A 20,004-nucleotide genomic window follows, 5' to 3' on the forward strand; every position below is an offset into this window, starting at 1 on the left:
TAAGTAAATCTGCGAAGTCCCAAAATGACGTCGCGCTGGTGAATTTTCGCCAGCGTTAGTCGATTCGTCCTTTAGTAAATTTGCCCCATAGTGAGGCCGGTATGGAGAAAAAGCTACTGTGTCTGATAGTAAAGCTGAGAGCTGACGACCCTCCACAGAGTCAGGAATCAGTGATTTTACTGGCAGATTCGTTTCTCTGTTTTTCTTCTTGGAGTGAGAGGTTTCACTTTCACTTTGAAACTCATCCGTGCAGGGACTGTCTGTGTTCCACACCGATATCCACGGAGTAAGTCGATGGCGTTGTGTCTTTTATACATGTGTTTTATATATACAGTATATATGTCCCGGCTGTATTTGTTCATAAGTTTCTTTCCTGCAGTCTCAATCAGAACTGCAACTGTCAGCCTCTCCCCAACCAGCTTCCTGTTATAATAATGCCTGTAAACACATTAACATCCTGCTCGGCTCACAGGCATTCAGCTTACAGGTATTTACTACTCTATGTGGCAGCCAGTGTTTTAAGGGGTGAGCTGTATATATATATATATATATATATATATATATATATATATATATACACACACATATATACTGTATATATATAGAGAGAGAGAGAGGGAGAGGGAGAGGGAGAGAGAGGCAAATTCACTAACGCGCGAAGCGCCGAAGGCTAGCGTTAATTCGCTAGCGTTTGCCATTTTCGCTACTGCGTAAATTCACTAACGAACGCTGGCGTAGTTTCGCTAGTGTTACTTCGCAACCTTACGCCAGGCGAATCTTCGCTTGCGACGAAACTACGCAAATTCACTAACTTGCGCATTGTAGCGAACGCTACCTTTTACGCCAGACTTCCTTCGCCACCTCAGACCTGGCGAAGCGCAATAGAGTAGATAGGGATTGTTTAAAAAAAAGTCAATTTTTTTTCTAAGTCCCAAAAAACGCTGGCGTGTTTTCTACATGATGGCTGATAGGCTGAAAAAGATCGAAAATTTTTTGGGGCTCACCTTCCTTCCCCCTACATTTCCTGACTCATGGCAACTTACCTAGACAGTGGGCACATGTGTAGGGCAAAATAACATTTTTATTTGCTGATTTGAAGGTTTTCTAGCCATTTGTAGTGCTGATACGTATTCCTCCATTGAAATTTGAATTTGGCGCCGTATGCAAATTAGCCTTCGCTAGCGCAACTTCGCTTTATATAGCATATCAACGCTAGCGCAACTTCGCAACCGTACGCTACCCCTGTGCGCAACTTCGGATTTTAGTGAATTTGCGAAGCGCTGGCGAAACTACGCCTGGCAAAGTGCAGCGAAGTTGCGCCTGGCGCAACTTCGCATCTTAGTGAATTTGCCCCAGAGAGAGAGATGATATTGAATCATTCTTCCGAGTCCTACCCAAAGTCATGGGCTCCATTGCCAAAGTGTCCCAGGCACTGCCCGCGGAGCAGCTTGAGCAGGTGGGTCCCCCTTCGCCGAAGCCAAAGGGAGGGCCCATTATCCCGCCCCCCCGAAGGGGTTTGGGGTCGTTTGGACTCCCCTTCACTGAAGCTAGGGGGAGTCCAGTCTACCCTGGGTTCTGCTGAAGCTTCCCCCAGGGCGTGTCATGGCGTAGGGTCCAGCCAAAGGACTATGACGCCCATTCAGGGTGCTCAAACTAAACACAAAAAAGGTGCTGGAGTGTGCGGGTGCAATGCCATTGATTGCCTTAGAAAAGGCTCCAGCTGGCGGCCATAATAAAAATAATAATAAATAAAAAACTTCCCGTCCGTCTAATGGCCGGGGCAAAGGAAGTGAATCATGATTAGGCAAAGATGCAAGTGCACAGCCCCTGACTCAAAAGCAAATCAGGTGCCTCCCTCATGGGAGCACAGCAACCCAGCTTTCATCAAGTCTCCGCTTGCCAACCTAGTCCAGAGGACCAAGAGAGAGAGAGAGATACTGTAAGTACAGCACATTCTCATTATTGCATTCAGTGGAAGTGGGGTAGGGTTGCCAGTGGTGGGGGCAGGAACAAAAAGGGTTGGCCGTGATGAAAAGGGGCAGGTCATGATGGAAAAGGAGGTGGAGCCACATCACGGCAATGGCTAGAAGGAGGCGAACAGTTACGTTTCCAGTGGATGGGGGCAGGCCAAGGTTTTTTTTAAGGGTATTACAAATTTACCAACAACTACATTGCCGGTAAATTTGTAATATCGGTCCGGCCTTGGCAGGTGTTTTACCGGCCAGGTGGCAACCCTAAAATGGCTTCCCATGTTCTGCATCTCTTGTCACTCTATGCATAGGTCACTGGACAAGGAATTCCGGGAATAATTTATATCTTCTCTGTAGCCCTTCTCAATAACCCTTATCCCTATAAAGACAGACACAAATACAGGGCATATACTTTAGATGTTGGGTGTTTGCCACCATCTTAAAGGGGACCTGCCACCGTAAGAAATAATTTCAAATTCTTTTCTATAGGGTTTTTCAAACGAAATAAACGTTACTTACCCTATATATATTCTTTATGTTGTGTTTTTTTCAGTTGTGGAATTACATAATCACAGCAAGCAGGCAGCAGCCATTTTGTGAACATTGTTATTAAGGCAAGCTTTGCATCATTCCAAAATCTTGTTAGTTTGCAGGAATTGTGGACCTGATACCCATTGGGCGGCTCAATTAGATGGCGAGAAAGGAAGGGGGAATATGAGAAGGGCAGTGACAAGTAGGAAGTGCACAATGGAAAGTGACAGTAATTGCCTGAAGCGTAGAGGCGGGGCAGGCAATACATGATTGACAGCTGAGATTTTTAAATGCATTTATAACAGGTATGGATATTTTAATTAAAATGAAAAAAAGAAATTGAATTTTTAATTTGAAAAGGACTTTTATTATAAAGCTTTTAATGTCTGGATGACAGGTCCCCTTTAAATATACCCTGTATGCGTATGGTCTCCTTGTGCTCATTGCTAACAATACTGGAATAATGTTACTGTGCCTAGGTACAACATGCAACAGCACGGCCCGTCGAGCTTTCAGAATCTGAAGGAGGAACTTGTATGTTCAGTGTGCTTCCAAGAGCTTGAAGACCCAGTCTCCATCGCCTGTGGCCACACCTTCTGCAGAAATTGCATCGCTTATTACTGGGACAACTCACAACAATTAAATTGCCTCTGCCCCGAGTGCCAGAAGGTTTGTCCCAAAGATCAGCTGATTCCTGTCTACAGACTCAGGAATGTGCTCACAAAGGTCCAAGAGGGGGTAAAAGCAAAGCAGACCAAGAAGGTAAGGTATCGAGGAGGAGTTGAAGGCTCTAACAAGGTTTTTGTTAAATGGGATCATCTCAAGTAGGTGGTTCTTCAACTGCTGCTGAGCCACAACCAATGTTTCAAGGACAAGAGATGCTGGAGTGCCACAGATGAAGTGCCAAAGTGAAATTGGCAAAAAAACAACAGGTCACATGACTTCACTCCCCAGTTAGGATGGTGGTAATTATAGTCCTGTCATTGCCCACCTAGAGGTTCTCATTGGAAGGAATTGGGATTTAGGATCGGCTGTTGGCCCAGTTACAAGTGCAGCAGAGCTAGAACGGGCACAAGGTTATGCACATATTGATGCTATTTATTAAAGCTACCCATATCCCAAAAACACTCTTACATATAGTTGCACTATGTATCACTGCATTGATCCTGCCTCTTCTGCTAAATCATGCACAAGAGCGCCTACTGATGCTGGGAACGTGCCACAGCCATCCTGAATGTAATGGTAATTCCACTGTCCCCTCAGGAGGTTGGAGTTTTAACGCTGCACACCAGCCGTGATACAAGCCACACTGAAATGTCACCTGCAACTTGCAACAAAACTTGCACTTTGCACCCTGTAGTGCATTCTTAAATGGCCCCTATAGTTTGTAGTAACTAAAGGGCAAATTGTAGATCCTTCATCCATGTGTCAGTTCATCAGAATATGTTCCACTGCTTTGAGCAGTCACCATTCTAAATACTGGGGATGTTAGAGCTCAGTGGCATTGCTAGGTTCTAACTGCTGGGGGTGCAGATTGGTGTTAGAAATTGAATTGAAATTTGATTTTCTTTTATCTGTTCTCTGACTCTTGGATTTAAGGAGGAACTGGACTCTGCCATTCAGTTTGTTCACACCGATCAGTCAGGTCAACTGCAAGTAGATGAGGCTGCCATCAAGACCTGTCTCTTCAACCACGAGGTCTTGGATTACCCCGTGTGCCTAATATGTGTGATTGGAGAGAAAGGAAGAGGTAAATCCTGCCTCATAAACTGCATCCTAAAGGCTCTGTCCTGCCAGGTAAGGAACCCAAGTTAAAAGGTAAAATAAACCCAATTTAAAATGTGAACTTTAAGTATAATTTAAAGTTTTAGGTAGGGTGGGAACTGGAGAGAAAGTAGAAATTGCTCATATCTAATTAAGGCATACATAAAGGGAAGGAGCATAGACTACAGTAAAGTACAGACCCACTAGCAGAAAAAATGAAGAAGCTCTGGATCATTTGGCTTGTATTAGCCATGATAGGCAAGCACGTGTTTACAATATAAAGTCAAGTCTACGTTTATAAATATTTGTTAATAAAAATATTTCCACGACAAGTTTATCCTTCCAGGTTCTGTAGTCAGGGCCGCCATTATTATTTAAAGCCCCATCCCCCACACTAAATAAGGAGGGCTCCTACAAGTTCTGGGCCAAAGGTAATTGGTGTACTACTACAGGTAAGTGATTATTACATCAATCCCCTGGGTTCTGCCAACAAGTAGAATGGAGCCCCAACAAAAAGTTTTTTGTAAAAGCACTGCATATATTGTACATGGTCACACCCCTGATCTCCATTATGCAAAAGCCCACCCATAAGCCAGTCAACCCCATCCACTCCACCAATTGCACCACTTCCTGTGCAACATGTGACCTTCCACCAGGAGATATTCTCTTGGCAGTTATTCTTAGCCATGTGGTCCCTGACTGAAGAACCCCTCTACACCCTGATTGAAGCTGTGACTATATTGTATGCTAATGGACATCACCTTCTTACAGTATAGATCGAGTATATTTTTACATTATCTGATATAGAAACACAAGTGGTAATGTGACATTTTATTTTTAATTCAGGAGAAAGGCCAGCCATTAAGCCTTGGATCAGGCAATGAGCCAGCACGTGGCTTTGGAATAACTGGTAATGGCATCTGGATCTGGAGGAGGCCGTTCATTCTAGAACATTATGGAGAAAAGGTGAGAATACAATTGCCCCTGTTTTGGTCCTTGTTTTCCTCCAGACAAACCTCCCTCGACTATTGTTGATTGGTTGCTAGGGTTCCTGGCACAAATTTGCTCTGTATGAGTATATTGACCTCACTGTATTTCAGTATCTTATCATTGTAATTAGTATATTTATTATAATTCTGTATTACCGTCATTTATAAGCTCTCTCTTTGTGCAGATGGCAGTGTTTGTCCTGGACACAGAAGACTCGTTGGATAGCTCCAGTGACTCTGGGATTAGTCTCTCTGCTATATCAGCAGCACTAAGCTCATGTCTGGTAAGTCATACAAGTTACTGTATTCCACAGACTATACAGAGACTGACCTGTTTCACTTCAGTCCTTGTCACCGCAGAGCTTACAATTTAAGCTCCCTATGACAGTCACAAACACTAGAATCTGTTTATCAGGTGCCACATAAACTGACTGTATGTTTTGAGGTTTGAAACAAACATAGTTACCTGGAAGAAACCCATTCCTTGTGTTTATCTATATAGAAACCCCTGATTATGTCCATGATCTGCTTTATTTATGCAATTATGCCCAAAATCTACCCTCACCCCATTTATCCCCCCTTAAATCATGGGCACAAAGTGGGCTACCACATCTCTCTGGGCTCCCCACTGTGAAGAGGCTCCTGACAAGGCTCCTATCTGTCCATCCCTTATGGTGACAAAGTTGAGCTAAATACTTTACTAAGTTTTCATGACCAATACCTCCCCATTAAATGGTGGCTCATTGAAGAAAGGCCTATCTCCAATATACCGATTATTATTCTCATGCTGCTATTTTATAGATTTTCAATGTTCTCTTTGGCCTGAAAACAGAAGAATTGGATTATCTTGAGGTAAGACTTGAATTATTCATGAAAAAACAAGGGAGTATGGGTTGGCTTGTGAAAGTTTTTTGTTTTTTGTTTATACACGCAATATAACTGGATAAAAGTTGTGCTCCTTTTTGTCCCTTTTAAACTGTAGCAGTCTAAAACCCTCCCAACTCTCATAATGAATTCCATGTATTTTGGCCAAGTACAGAAAGAATTCAGAACATGAGATTTCCACCCAATGTTTTTCTATTGCAAAACAATTTGCTGTTTTGGCATCTGGATTTATCAGATCACTGGCTCCTACTGGGATCATTTTGTTTGACCAGAGAAATCACTAACTGACCCATGCTCCTGCACCATTCTCTACTGCAAAGGTCCTCAACCTTATTTTACCCATGAGCCACATTCAAATGTCAAAAGAGATAAGGAGCAAGGCAAGCATGAGAAAGGTTCATGGGCTGCCAATAAAGGGCTGTGATTGGCTATTTGGTAGTCCCTATGTGGACTTGCAGCCTACAGGAGGCTCTTTTGGGCAGTACACCTGGTTTTTATACAACCAAAATTTGCCTCCAAGCAAGGAATTCAAAAATAAACACCTGCTTTGAGACCACTGGGAGCAACATCCAAGGGTTTAGTGAGCAATATGTCCAAGATGCTCAAGAGCCACTGGTTGAGGACCACTGCTCTACTGGTACAACCCATTGCTTTATCTGTCAGTCTGGCACTCACAGAATGAGGGAGCTTACTACTAAAATCAGAAACATCTCAACAACTTCTGTATATATAATAAATACTAGTTTTGACATAGATTTTTTTAAATATCTGCTACATTTGATGGAGGCTTTAAAAAGTGAATGTAAAATAGAAATACTTAACACAACGGTGGACTCTCCTCATCTCTATTCCAAAAGACTCATTGTATGCAAGTAATACAGAGGGTTCTGATATTGTATTTAAGATCATTTAGTTATTGTATTTAAGATCATTTGGTTATAGTACATTGAAGCCTGTTTTATTTCCGTATTTATAGATGTATCTCAATGTTGCAGAGCTTGTAGGAAAATTCTTTGAATTGCATTCCTTACAGGTAAATATATACAAGGAGTCTATCACATCATGCTCAGAAAGTCACTAGATGCTATATGAAGAAATATTTAGCTTAATGATATGCCTGGGCCACATATATCTATCCCATAATACTATTCCAAGTATCCAAAAACACTTTCTCTGATGGATCACATCTGTCCAGCTTTATAATCTGCACAAGTTCAATGCCCAGCAAATCACAGCCCAACTATATATTATTCCAATGAGTTGAACATCCAGCTCCAGCTGTTACTGATGATATTTTGTCCTACAGCACCTGGATATCCTTGTACATGACTATCATAATGAAAACAAAGATGGTCAGAGCTACAAAAGATTGCAAACTGAGGTACGAGCTCCATTAACAGTCTTAAATAGGAGGGAATGTGACAACAGTTCAGTGTGTTGGCTCCTTGTTTGGCTTATTGATGTTCACTAAGAAGTTGATGTTCAGTAAGAAATCAATGATGCAAAAACAAATACATTGGAGGTGGGGAGATGTTATCAGGAGAATAAGTGGTTATAGGGCACAATGGTTAAGGAGAAAGATACTTGAGGAGAAGAACAGCACATTAAAGAGGAAACAAGGAACTAATCATAGAGAATTGGAAGGACTTTGGCAGAAGTGAGGAGGTCAAGGAAGCATTTGTTAAAAGAGCACAAGACCAGATAGAGTCAATAGAAACAACTGATAGGGATGGGTAAGGATAATGCCTGTGTAAATAAAAGCAGATTTGGAAAATAAGCTGTAGGATGAGGGAGGAAGGCACCAGGGATAGAACTACAGCTGAAAAAGCAGGACTCTCACGTAGAACGGGGGCAATTAGATGAATATGAAACACTACTAGAACACAATGCTTTTTGTTTGCTGTTTTCTAAAAGATTTTACAAAGCCAGTCCAGATACAGATTGGTGTCTGAGACCCTGAGAAACTCATCCGTGGCCTGCTGCCTTCTACCCCACCCAGAGAGAGAGCTTCTGAATGCAAGTCAAGGGGAGTTGACAGGTAACACCAAACTCTTGTCTCTGTTCTTTCTCTTCAACCACAATCACCAAAACATTTTTCTTGTTTTGCTTGTCCCCTTTTATGCAGATACGACAGAGGATTTCCAGAATCTCCTGGGAGCTTACATATATGAACTGGTGGGCAATTTGTGGCGCCACGTTAAAACTGATAAGAACGGGAGGAAAATGAGCTGCTCACAGCTGGCGAGAATATTGAAGGTGTGGGTTTTTTTTTTTTTTAAAACAAGAGCAGATGGGTTTGTAAGACCCCTGTACGTACCATAGAGCAGGTGGTAAGGACAAGGTTCTATTAGGCCTGCACCCACTGGCACTCCCTAACTTGCACATCTGAATTACATGTACGGGCTGGAGGCCTACAGCATCTGCCTAAAGTAGGTTTCAGTGCACATTATGTTCCCTTTTGCACTCTTATGAATTGACCCTTATGAAGTCCTTCAGCAGGTTTTTACTCATGAAGAGAAAGATTCAGAGGGATGATTTTCTTGATCTTTGTGCCAGACGCAATAGAAATAAATTAAATTCCAGAGCATAAACTTTCTCACCCAAACCCGTGATGCTCTAAACAAAGGAGCACAAAGGAATGCAAAGCCTGATTACAGAGGGGCATATTTACTTTTGCACCAATGATATTCAGAGATGCAAGTAACCGCATCTCAAGACAAACAAATGATACACACTCTAAGAGAAGAGGGCTTTGAAGGACAAGAAAAGCCCTAATCATTGAGGATACCAAAATATTTGGCACCCCCAACCACCCAATTAATTTCTACCGACTTCACAAGTCCATTGAGTTCTGATGTAGATTCAAGCGTAATAAGCGTATTGTTCTGAAGATACATGGGTTTCTAATATATTAAGTCATTCTAGACTGAAGCCACTAAGGATTAATGCACAGGCACCAAGGATGAGGCGGGTGTAAGTAAGATCACTATTCCCTACATACCAGAGCAAGTAACTCTTTGTTTCTTTACAGACGATCGTGAAAAGTTGGAATAATGAGCAATACAGATGTGCCTCCCCTTTGCAGGTAAAAACTTAATACTTAAAATGAAAAAAGAACCTACTTGTCCTGGTCAGCAATAAAACAATACAGCATGGGTTAGACTGAGTGCTCAAGATTTTAGTTGTTCCCTCCAATTAGAGAACCAAGACCAGGCTCCTACTGAGTCATCCGCCTTTCCCAGGCATTGCCTGAGACTCCCAGATTCGTGTAGGCAACTGTCCCATCCCATGACATTCAGTTCACTCCTCTGCAGGTGGACAGGACAGATGATATCTTTAAGGGCAAGAATTGAGGGACACATTTATCAAAGGTCGAGTTGTTTTTCCCATGAAAAATATGAGTTTTCGAGGGTATTTTTCAGTATGAAAGTTTTTAAAAAGTTTTTTTTTTAAAAACTAAATTTTTTGGGGTTTTTAAAAAAACCCAGAAGCTGGCAATAGCTCGAATCTGAAAATACTCCATCTCAAACCCATTGAGGTCATGAATGGCAGAGGTCCCTTATACCATTTGAAGACTGCCTTCATGATGTTCCAGTTTTTTTTCAGTGGGTTTTGCTCGAAATCTTGATTAATTCAAGCAATTCACATTTTTCCCGCTGAAAACTCGATCAATTCAAGTATTCAAAGTTTTTATCCCGACAACACTGATTCGACTTTTTGTTACATTCAAGTTTTTTCTTAATTTAGAAACCAAACGAGGTGTGAGCTATTCGAATAAAGCTCACAAAGCTCTAGAATTCAGAGCTGCTAGAGGACCTCTGGGTACTGAGATATGTCCCAAAATCACAGTAGACAGCACCAGTCTTGAAGATTGTTTAAAAAAGCCTTTATTGTAACTTCATGGCTTTATCATCTGAACAATCGCAACAACGTTTCAAGCCGCATGGCCCTTTATCAAGTTAATGTTTCACACATGGTAACACATTTTTATATGACCTTGTATAGCGCCATCTTGTGGCTCAATCCTTAAATACATCATAAACTACAGATCAAAAAAGATTTAATCATACTATATTTTGTTTTGTCGGTGGAGCCTCCTTCTCCATACCTATGCTGCTATTTCCTTGTTCAAAAATCTGTAATATTAAAAACATAAACAAAAATCCAGTTAAAAACATACTTAGCGGAATATAGAGTGTAGATCATATTCTCGGTTTAGGCCATGGGGCTCCATGGTTTCTAAGCAATGTATCCACCATGCTTCTTTCTCTTAGCAGTTCCTTATTTCTATCCCCTCCCCGTCAAAGTTTGGGCACATTATCTAAAACTTGGAACTTTAAGGGGCACATTTACAAAGCTCGAGTGAAGGATTCGAATTAAAAAAACTTCAAATTTCGAAGTGTTTTTTTGGCTACTTCGACCATCGAATGGGCTAGTTCGACCTTCGACTACGACTTTGACTACGAATCGAACGATTCGAACTAAAAATCGTTCGACTATTCGACCATTCGATAATCGAAGTACTGTCTCTTTAAGAAAAACTTCGACCCCCTAGTTCGGCAGCTAAAAGCTACCGAACTCAATGTTAGCCTATGGGGAAGGTCCCCATAGGCTTGCCTGCGTTTTTTTGATCGAAGGATATTCCTTCGATCGTTGGATCAAAATCCTTCGAATCGTTCGATTCGAAGGATTTAATCGTTCGATCGAACGAATGATCCTTCGATCGTTCGATCGCAGGATTTGCGCTAAATCGTTCGACTTCGATATTCGAAGTCGAACGATTTTAGTTCCTGGTCGAATATCGAGGGTTAATTAACCCTCGATATTCGACCCTTAGTAAATCTGCCCCTAATTGTTGGACCCCATGGCCTTTTTCCACAAAGTGGCTTGCAACCGCCTGATCTGTTTTCTTTAATCTTATGGCGGACTTGTGTTCCCGTATCCTTTCTCGTATCATGCGGGTGGTCTGCCCCACATATAAATACCCGCAAGGGCATTTAAAGATATACACTACGAAAGTAGAAAGAAATTGAGGGTGACCGAAAGGAGTGTAAACATCAGGGTAAACATAAGAATAAAACGAAGAGAATTCCATTCATTTCTAAATTCGCATCTTTAAGTAAGGATGTGGCTAAAATTATTAATAGACACTGGAGTTTACTTAAGGAGGGGATACCCACTGTGGAAGCCTTTCAGGCTTTACCCCTCATGTTATATAAAAAAATAGAACCCTTGGCTCTATGCTGGTGAGATCGGACCTGGGGGGTAAACAAATTAGGCAAAGTGTATTACGCCCAAAAAACAATGGGACTTTCCCGTGCCTTTCCTGTAACTGTTGCTCCAATTGTCAAAAGGGAGACACTGTGTACCATCCACGTAAGGGTAACCCCATTAAGATCAGGGGATACTACACTTGCACATCTACTTTCGTAGTGTATATCGTTAAATGCCCTTGCGGGTATTTATATGTGGGGCAGACCACCCGCATGATACGAGAAAGGATACGGGAACACACGTCCGCCATAAGATTAAAGAAAACAGATCAGGCGGTTGCAAGCCACTTTGTGGAAAAAGGCCATGGGGTCCAACAATTAAAGTTCCAAGTTTTAGATAATGTGCCCAAACTTTGACGGGGAGGGGATAGAAATAAGGAATTGCTAAAGAAAGAAGCATGGTGGATACGTTGCTTAGAAACCATGGAGCCCCATGGCCTAAACCGAGAATATCATCTACACTCTATATTCCGCTAAGTATGTTTTTAACTGGATTTTTATTTATGTTTTTAATATTACAGATTTTTGAATAAGGAAATAGCAGCTGTCTACTGTGATTTAGGGATATTGAAGCTGGTGGAAGTGGACACCATTTGACGTGCACCTGGTCGCTACATGTAAAAATCAAAGTGGTGAATGCTGGCTGACTATTTGTATTAAAAAGGGTTTCACTAACTTTCTTTATTAAATTGTTTCGTAAAACTACAGTGCACACAAGGGTAAAATTAATCGTAGAAGGGAGAAGAGAGGAGAGAACCTTGCTTTGTGACTGCAAAATGCCTTCAACGGTTAAAACCAACCCTCACCTCTGTAGACCATGTATTGATTCTTTCAGCGACCAACTTTTTCATTCACCATTCAGTTAGTGGAAGTATATAAAATCCCTCAACTTATACCGAAAACGTAAAGTGCAGTGCTTAAATAAATACAACCAATAAAATATTGATTGTCGCTACACCAACTCTGTGTATATTTTATCCATTGTTGATTCTAAAAAGACTCTAGTATTTATTAATTTCACAATTCCTAGTATTTATGTTAAAATAAGAGAGAATTATAATTCATTGAGAAACTTTATAAAGTGCCTGTGCTCCACTAGTTGAAAAAGGACCTCTTACAACATTTGTATCGTGATAATTGAGGTAGTAATATAGAAAAGTGACTGGTGCTATTAATAAAAAAGTTGATTGAGTAGATTTAAAACAGTGCTACTCAGTTGCAAATTAACCCAACCGCTCCTTGAGGATAAGAGAGGAATTGTGAAAGAAGATAGTTGGTGGAGTTGCTCCCAAGATTTCTAGTTATATTTTTTCTAAGTCCCTAGGAGCACCACAAAGTGGGAGAAGGCAGAAACTGAAGGGTTAGTCTTTTCTGTCTAGAAGGAGAGGCTATTTAACCCTAAAAAACCGCAGACCATTCAGTTCATGGAGAGAAAACAGATTTAAGAAACAGTTAAGGAAGAGTTCCTATTCGTTTAAAAAGTGCAATTTTTGTTCACCAAGGTGAAGTAATTGAAAGAAGATCAAGAGTCAAATCTTGCCCTAATACTATGGGGCAGATTCACTAAGGGTCGAATTTCGAAGTTAAAAATACTTCGAAATTCGACCCTCGAATTGAAATCCTTCGACTTCGAATATCGAAGTCGAAGGATTTAGCGCTAAACGTTCGTTCGATCGATCGAAGGATTTTTCGTTCGATCGAACGATTAAATCCTTCAAATCGAATGATTCGAAGGATTTTAATCCAACGATCGAAGGAAAATCCTTCGATCAAAAAATCCCAGGCAAGCCTATGGGGACCTTCCCTATAGACTAACATTGAGTTCGGTAGGTTTTATCTGCCGAACTAGGGGGTCGAAGTTTTTTTTAAAGGGAAAGTACTTCGACTATCGAATGGTCGAATAGTCGAACGATTTTTACTTCGAATCGTTCGATTTCGTTCGAATTCGAACGAATTTAACCAATTCGATGGTCGAAGTACCCAAAAAATACTTCGAAATTCGAATTTTTTTCATTCGAATCCTTCACTCGAAGTTAGTGAATCTGCCCCTATTTGTATATGAACTGAGATATGTCCCCTCTGACCCCCTACTTGTATGTTTTTATACATTGAGGCAAAGAAACCCTACTCCAACACAAAAATTGCCAAAAGAATAGTAAAGTGTAACATAATCGTGGGTTCATTATATAAAGATGCCATTAATTCAGAAGTGATGTTTTATGAGACTAGCACCAAATTCACCTTATACATAGGAAAAAAACTGTATATATTTTAAGCAAAAAAATATTACTCAGCATATATTGCATGCTGGGGAAAACACGGTTGCAAAGAACCCTCAGTAAAGTTGGATGATGTTCTTATGGCCTTTATAATCCTTTTTTTGTTCTTCATTTTTTCCTATAGTTGTACTCTGCATTTGAAAATCACAAGAAATTGGAAAATATTAAAGAAGAATTCTGGAATTTTATAATGGAGACGGTGAGTTAGGAAACATTCATATACATATACTGTACAACCTTGCCCTCTGTGTAGATATTTTAGCTTGTACCCTTTTTCATATGCTAAAATTTGTGGTTGTTGTTTCACACACCCAGTTGTACTGGCACATACAATAGTCTGAAGAAAGGGATGGCTGCCTTTTTAGTAGAAGGCTACCGTTCAATGCTTTCTCCAAGGTTTATGGAGATTCACGTTGTATTTGACTAAATGTTGATATAATATATATTGGAAAATGCTTTGTATTCCATTTTGTTTCATTAGGTTAAATTTTACGGACCTTCTTAAAGGGATCCTGTCATCGGAAAACATTTTTTTTTCAAAACACATCAATTAATAGTGCTACTCCAGCAGAATTCTGCACTGAAATCCATTTCTCAAAAGGGCAAACAGATTTTTTTATATTCAATTTTGAAATCTGACATGGGGCTAGACATTTTGTCAATTTCCCAGCTGCCCCTGGTCATGTGACTTGTGCCTGCACTTTAGGAGAGAAATGCTTTCTGGCAGGCTGCTGTTTTTCCTTCTCAAAGTAACTGAATGTGTCTCAGTGGGACATGGGATTTTACTATTGAGTGTTGTCCTTAGATCTACCAGGCAGTTGTTATCTTGTGTTAAGGTGGCCATACATGGAGAGATCCGCTCGTTTGGCGATGTCGCCAAACAAGCGGATCTCCCTCCGATATGCCCACCTTGAGGTGGGCAATATCGGGCTGATCGATCGTGGGCCCTAGGGCCCAACGATCGGATCCTAACGATGCCCAAACGGGCGGTCGGATCGCGGGACCGCATCAACGAATAGATGCGGCCGCGATCCGACGGGATTTTCTGTCCCATCCGATCAAGATCTGGCCGACTTTCGGCCAGATCTCGATCGGTGAAGCCCGTCGCGGGGCCCCATACACGGGCCAATAAGCTGCCGACGCGGTCTGTCGGCAGTTTTTATCGGCCCGTGTATGGCCACCTTTAGAGAGCTGTTATCTGGTTACCTTCCCATTGTTCTTTTGTTTGGCTGCTGGGGGGGAAAAGGAAGGGGATTGATATCACTCCAACTTGCAGTACAGCAGTAAAGAGTGACTGAAGTTTATCAGAGCACAAGTCACATGACTTGGGACAGCTGGGAAATTGACAATATGTCTAGCCCCATGTCAGATTTCAAAATTGAATATAAAATAATCTGCTCTTTTGAGAAATGGATTTCAGTGCAGAATTCTGCTGGAGCAGCACTATTAACTGATTCATTTTGAAAAAATGTTTTTTTTCCCATGACAGTATCCCTTTAAAGTGACACTGACACCTTCAGCATTAAATTAGCTATTTGTCTCCTTGACCCAATGCCTAGTAAGTGGGTGCTATCGATGAGTCAGCTTGTAGGAAACATGTCCAACTGGAAGGAGAAGTAAAGGTAAAATCGCTGAGTGTTAGTTGTTTAACTGCTTCCCTGGCTAGGTACAACCACCCTGTTTTCTGGAAGCTGTGCCAGCATCTTCTTCCAGTCTTCTGGGAATCATTCATTTGACTTGGGTGAGCATAGAGGCAGTACAGAATTCATTTCTGCACTGTGTAGACCTCATAACATTCCTGCAGGGGACACCTGAGAGAATAATAGAAGATGATGGCATAGTGCTCAGAAAATGGTTGGTGAAGAGCAAGAGTGTCTTTTTGTATTGATAGGTAAGGATCTGGAATCACTGGTGGTCACTGGTGAAACCTTTGCTTCTCCTTGGACATGGCCTTTTGATGTTTAATTAGTGGTTGTTCCATACAATCTCTTTTTCTTATTTTCCGTCCTAGGCATCAGAAATGTCTGACCTGATAAATAAGAATGTGCTCCCAGCTACATTGGAGAGCAGAATTAGCATTGGTGCCAGTGAATTACAGGAAAAATTGAAAGGTTCTATAGAGGACACTGATGGAATAGTAAATCAATGGCTCACAGACCTGAAATCCTACACGCACCAACAGCAGGGAAAGTTCTGCCAAGACTATTCCAAGGTATCAAGTGAAAAACCTTTGTATTATAAGGAATGGATTGTGCCTGGTGGGTACCAATGTTTGTTTATGGCATAGCCATTTAGCTCATTGCCAATAATCTGTGTTTTTGCATCATTGATTTACATAGGTACTCATGTATTTTTAAATTATATTTTTGTTATATACAATTAAGACCAATATTATTGGTGACTGGTGGCTATGATAATGGTAATGCAGTTATATTAGGGAAGGCACTGAAAGAAACAATCTGATGAAAGTTCCATGAGATGGTCTCATCCGGGATATTTTATATAGTGACGGTTTTTTTTTCTATTACTTGTTCCATTTAGAAGTTCTATGAACATAAACATCGTGAAAGCAAGAAGATCATTAAAAAGAAGTTTAATGATTTCCTCCTGTGTAGGGTGAGTAATTGTAGTCTTGTATTTTACATGTTCACTCCTTTATATCTACATGTATTTCACCACTAGGCTCTGTCTTGGTAGTTTGTTTACATGCTTTATATAAAGCTAGTTTGTCATGTTTAGGATAATATATGGCATAAGACTAATATTGATATTGAGACAAGTAGTCCTATTCTTAGCCAGGTGATAACCTCTTACCTTTTTTTATCCGTTCAAATGTAAAAAGAGTAGGGGAGCAACACAAGCATGAAATAAAGTCCATGGGGTGGCAAATAGGGTCTGTGATTGACTATTTGGTAGCCCCTATATGGACTGGCAGCCTACAGGAGGCTCTGTTTGGCAATATATTTCGTTTTTATGAAACCAAAACTTGCCGCCAAACCTGGAATTCAAAAATAAGCACCTGCTTTGAGGCCACTTGGAGCAACATCCAAGGGGTTGGTGAGTAATATGTTGCTAGTGAGCCACTGGTTGGGGACCACTCAGTTAGATCATAGGAATCCTGGTGACAGACAATCTCCATGTTAAGACTACATACAGTAGGTTGAGTGGAAAGTCCTTGCTATCTGCACAGAGATGCCTCATTTACTTGTGTATTAGCTGAACAGTGTTCCACAGTTTAAACTGTAAACATGTCCTAGAACAGTGATCCCCAACCAGTAGCCCTTGAGCAACATGTTGCTCTCCAACACCTTGGATGTTGCTCCCAGTGGTCTCAAAGCAGGTGCTTATTTTTGAATTCCTGGCTTAGAGGCAAGTGTTGGCTGCATAAAACCCAGGTGCACTGCCAAACAGAGCCTCAATGTAGGTTGACAGTCCACATAGGGGCTACTAAATGGCCAATCACAGCCCTTATTTGGTACCCCAAGAACATTTCTCATGCTAGTGTTGCTCCCCAACTCCTTTTACTTCTGAACGTTGCTCACGGGTTCTAAAGGTTGGGGATTCCTGTCCTAGAATAACGGTGCCTTTCTACCAGATTGTGAAAACCCAACAGTCTGCTCTGCCTGCGAGGATCTAGGTCCAAAACAAGGTACATGGTATAAGGATCTGACTTATTGTCATAACATGTTACTTCACTCCGTTCTGATGAATGTTCAGTAGACAGCAGTACTCACTAGAATTGACATTGTGAAGCCACTGACTTGTATTAAGTGCCACACTTTTTCCACCTAGGCAGCAGAAACATCTACTCTATTCGCAAACTTGACTTCAAAACCATCGAAAATGGAGCGCAAGATCAATGAGGGTGTTAATAAGTTCCTGGCTGATTTTAAGAATTTAATAGGCAATACTGATAACCAAGAAGAGAAGCGACTATTGGATGAGATGAAACTGTATTTGCGTCAACAGCAGAAGAAGTTCTCCAATGAATATTCTAAGAACTATTATTCTAGGAGGCTACGGATTTTGATGCGTGGGGCGCTTGGGTCAGCAGGAGTAGGAGCCCTATGGATATTTGGTGTCTCGCAACTTGGAGCTATAATGACTGCCCCAGTCATGGCAGGAGTCATTGGAGGGGGAACATTTCTGATTTTGGGTAAAGTTGTACTTAGAAGGCCAATTACTAATACTTAATAGGAAACAATGGTCTAGAGATGATAGAAATGCCCCTAGTTAATGTATGAGTAGCAGCACAAAGTAGAAACAGAAAATAGTCTTATAAATAGTCAGGATAATAAACACTGTATAAGGAGCAGTACTTCAATCTTTTGTTGACAATAATACATGTATGTGAAGGGTAACCCTCTCTTAACAGTACTTTATCCCTTTACCATGCATTACCTAGAATAATAATTATATTGTATATCCTATAAATCATCAGGAAGCACCCTCCTCTTTACTCCCTGATTTATACTGGCCAATGACATGAAGGAGACAAGTGTTGCTTGCAATCTGAGAAATTGTGATTACCCATTGGTAATGACCCCCCATCCTATAATCATTTTAATCATGGCAGCACCTCCGCCACATCTTGACTAGCCTATAATAACAGATGGAATAGTGGAGGTGTAAACAACATGTGATGAATCCCTGCATTCTAGTTGGTTTGGGGGGGGGGCATTTTAAAGGTGTTTGCAACACTTTTCATAAACCAGCAAGGACAACAAAATAGCTTCCAGCAGTAATAATGGTTCAATGTTAACAGAATGGCAGCAGTATCACAGACCTCTGAACAGGCAATTGTGTATGAACAGGCACATAGTTATCAATGTGTTGGGTTCACATGAGTTCTATGAATTTTCTCCTCCTCTACCTTTATCACAATTCACCTTCATTCGCTGGGTGTATTTTCACATTACTTCTCATATTTACAAAAAATCGCAAGTAAACTTTTTCAAGAGAAATGTGGTGAATTTGCTCCTGGCATAATTCTCTAGAGGATCTTTGCCGTGAAGATACAAACTATGGAGAATAAGTTTGGAGGGGCAACGTACATAAGGGGATTCAAAAGTCCCTGCTCTATCTTTAAAATGGTAGTTCACCAGCCTGAATGTGGAGACATTTCTCTTGGTGAAAATTCGTTCTGGTGCTCATAGTAAATTGGAGAAAATTCACTGGAGAGATTTCACCTGGAGAAGAGATGCCAATTTATGCTGATGCAAACAGAATTTTTACTACTGCAAAGTTAATTCTCCAAAACTTGTTGTATTCTCCTTACAGTAAATTGGTGATTTTGTGGGGGATCTCAATTTTTGGTGAAATTACAGCATCCTTTAGTAAATATGCTCCTATGTCTTCTGTAAACTGACTAGCTAGGCTTTAATGTCTCTTTATTAGCCAGTTGAGGCTAAACAGACCCAGCTGGTCAGTTTGTAGCATCTGCTTTGCATACTGTTTGCGGGAGACCCTGGGACTCATTTATCAACACCTGGCAAAATTGCCCAGGGGCAGTTACCTATAACAACCAATCAGTGAATAGCCTTTTAATGCCAACTGCAAGTAGAACAATGAAATCAGCAATGTGATTGTTTGCCGTGTGTTATTGCCCATGGGCAAATTTGCCCGGTGTTGATAAATGACTTCCCGTGTCTGAAGCCCAACTCTCCAACCCTTGTCTTGAAAGGAAATCTATATTTTGATTTGCCTTCCCAGGCCTGTGTTGGATCCGAAAGGAAAAGTATTTGAAAACCATGTAATTGGAGAAGTAATTGTGTAGAGTAATAAAGCGGTGGTAGTAGCCAGCAAACCCCAAAAAGGACCCCACTTCGACATGCATTTTTGTAATTTACTTCTCCGCTCCTGCACAATACCTCAAACCATTTAGCTAAGAGCTTGCTTTCTGAGGAAGGGAGGAGTAACTTTATCTCCTGGCTGAAATACCCAAAGATGAGCATTTCAATTAAAATGTTGCTCTGGCAAACTTACCCAGGAGATACTGAACAGTATTTTTTCCCAAAACTCCTTTAATAAATCCAGTACTCCACTCGGATGTCTCCCATATAATAGGTCAAAGGGGGAACAGGCTGTGGAGACTCTTGGGACTTCTCGGACTGCAAAGATCAGAAAAGGGAGCAACGTGTCCCAGTTTTTCTTTGCAAAGTCATTGCGAGTGATGCACTGTAGTTTTTATAAATTGCACCTTTAGGAGCATCAGTACTTCTTTAATGAGTTTATACATGAAATTGGCACCTTGATCAGTAAGTATTTCTTCAGGGAGCCCCACCCTTGAGAACAGTTCAAATGGTTTAGCAGC

At 41.0% G+C, this 20,004-nt stretch overlaps 1 protein-coding gene across 1 annotated transcript; it reads left to right on the forward strand.

The window, feature by feature from the left end:
- The first annotated feature begins 226 nt into the window (after positions 1 to 226).
- On the forward strand, positions 227 to 19,675 carry LOC121398114 (RING finger protein 112-like). The gene is made up of 15 exons (XM_041576701.1): positions 227 to 286; positions 2,981 to 3,263; positions 4,101 to 4,298; positions 5,112 to 5,231; positions 5,440 to 5,538; positions 6,056 to 6,106; positions 7,116 to 7,172; positions 7,446 to 7,520; positions 8,054 to 8,177; positions 8,265 to 8,395; positions 9,171 to 9,224; positions 13,816 to 13,890; positions 15,703 to 15,903; positions 16,233 to 16,307; positions 17,484 to 19,675. The coding sequence occupies exons 2-15, from the start codon at positions 2,988 to 2,990 to the stop codon at positions 17,883 to 17,885; spliced, it is 1,938 nt and encodes a 645-aa protein (XP_041432635.1). The 5' UTR covers positions 227 to 286; positions 2,981 to 2,987; the 3' UTR covers positions 17,886 to 19,675.
- Positions 19,676 to 20,004: the final 329 nt, after the last annotated feature.

This window comes from Xenopus laevis, chromosome 9_10L (genome assembly GCF_017654675.1).
Source record: "Xenopus laevis strain J_2021 chromosome 9_10L, Xenopus_laevis_v10.1, whole genome shotgun sequence".
NCBI classification, from domain to species: domain Eukaryota; kingdom Metazoa; phylum Chordata; class Amphibia; order Anura; family Pipidae; genus Xenopus; species Xenopus laevis.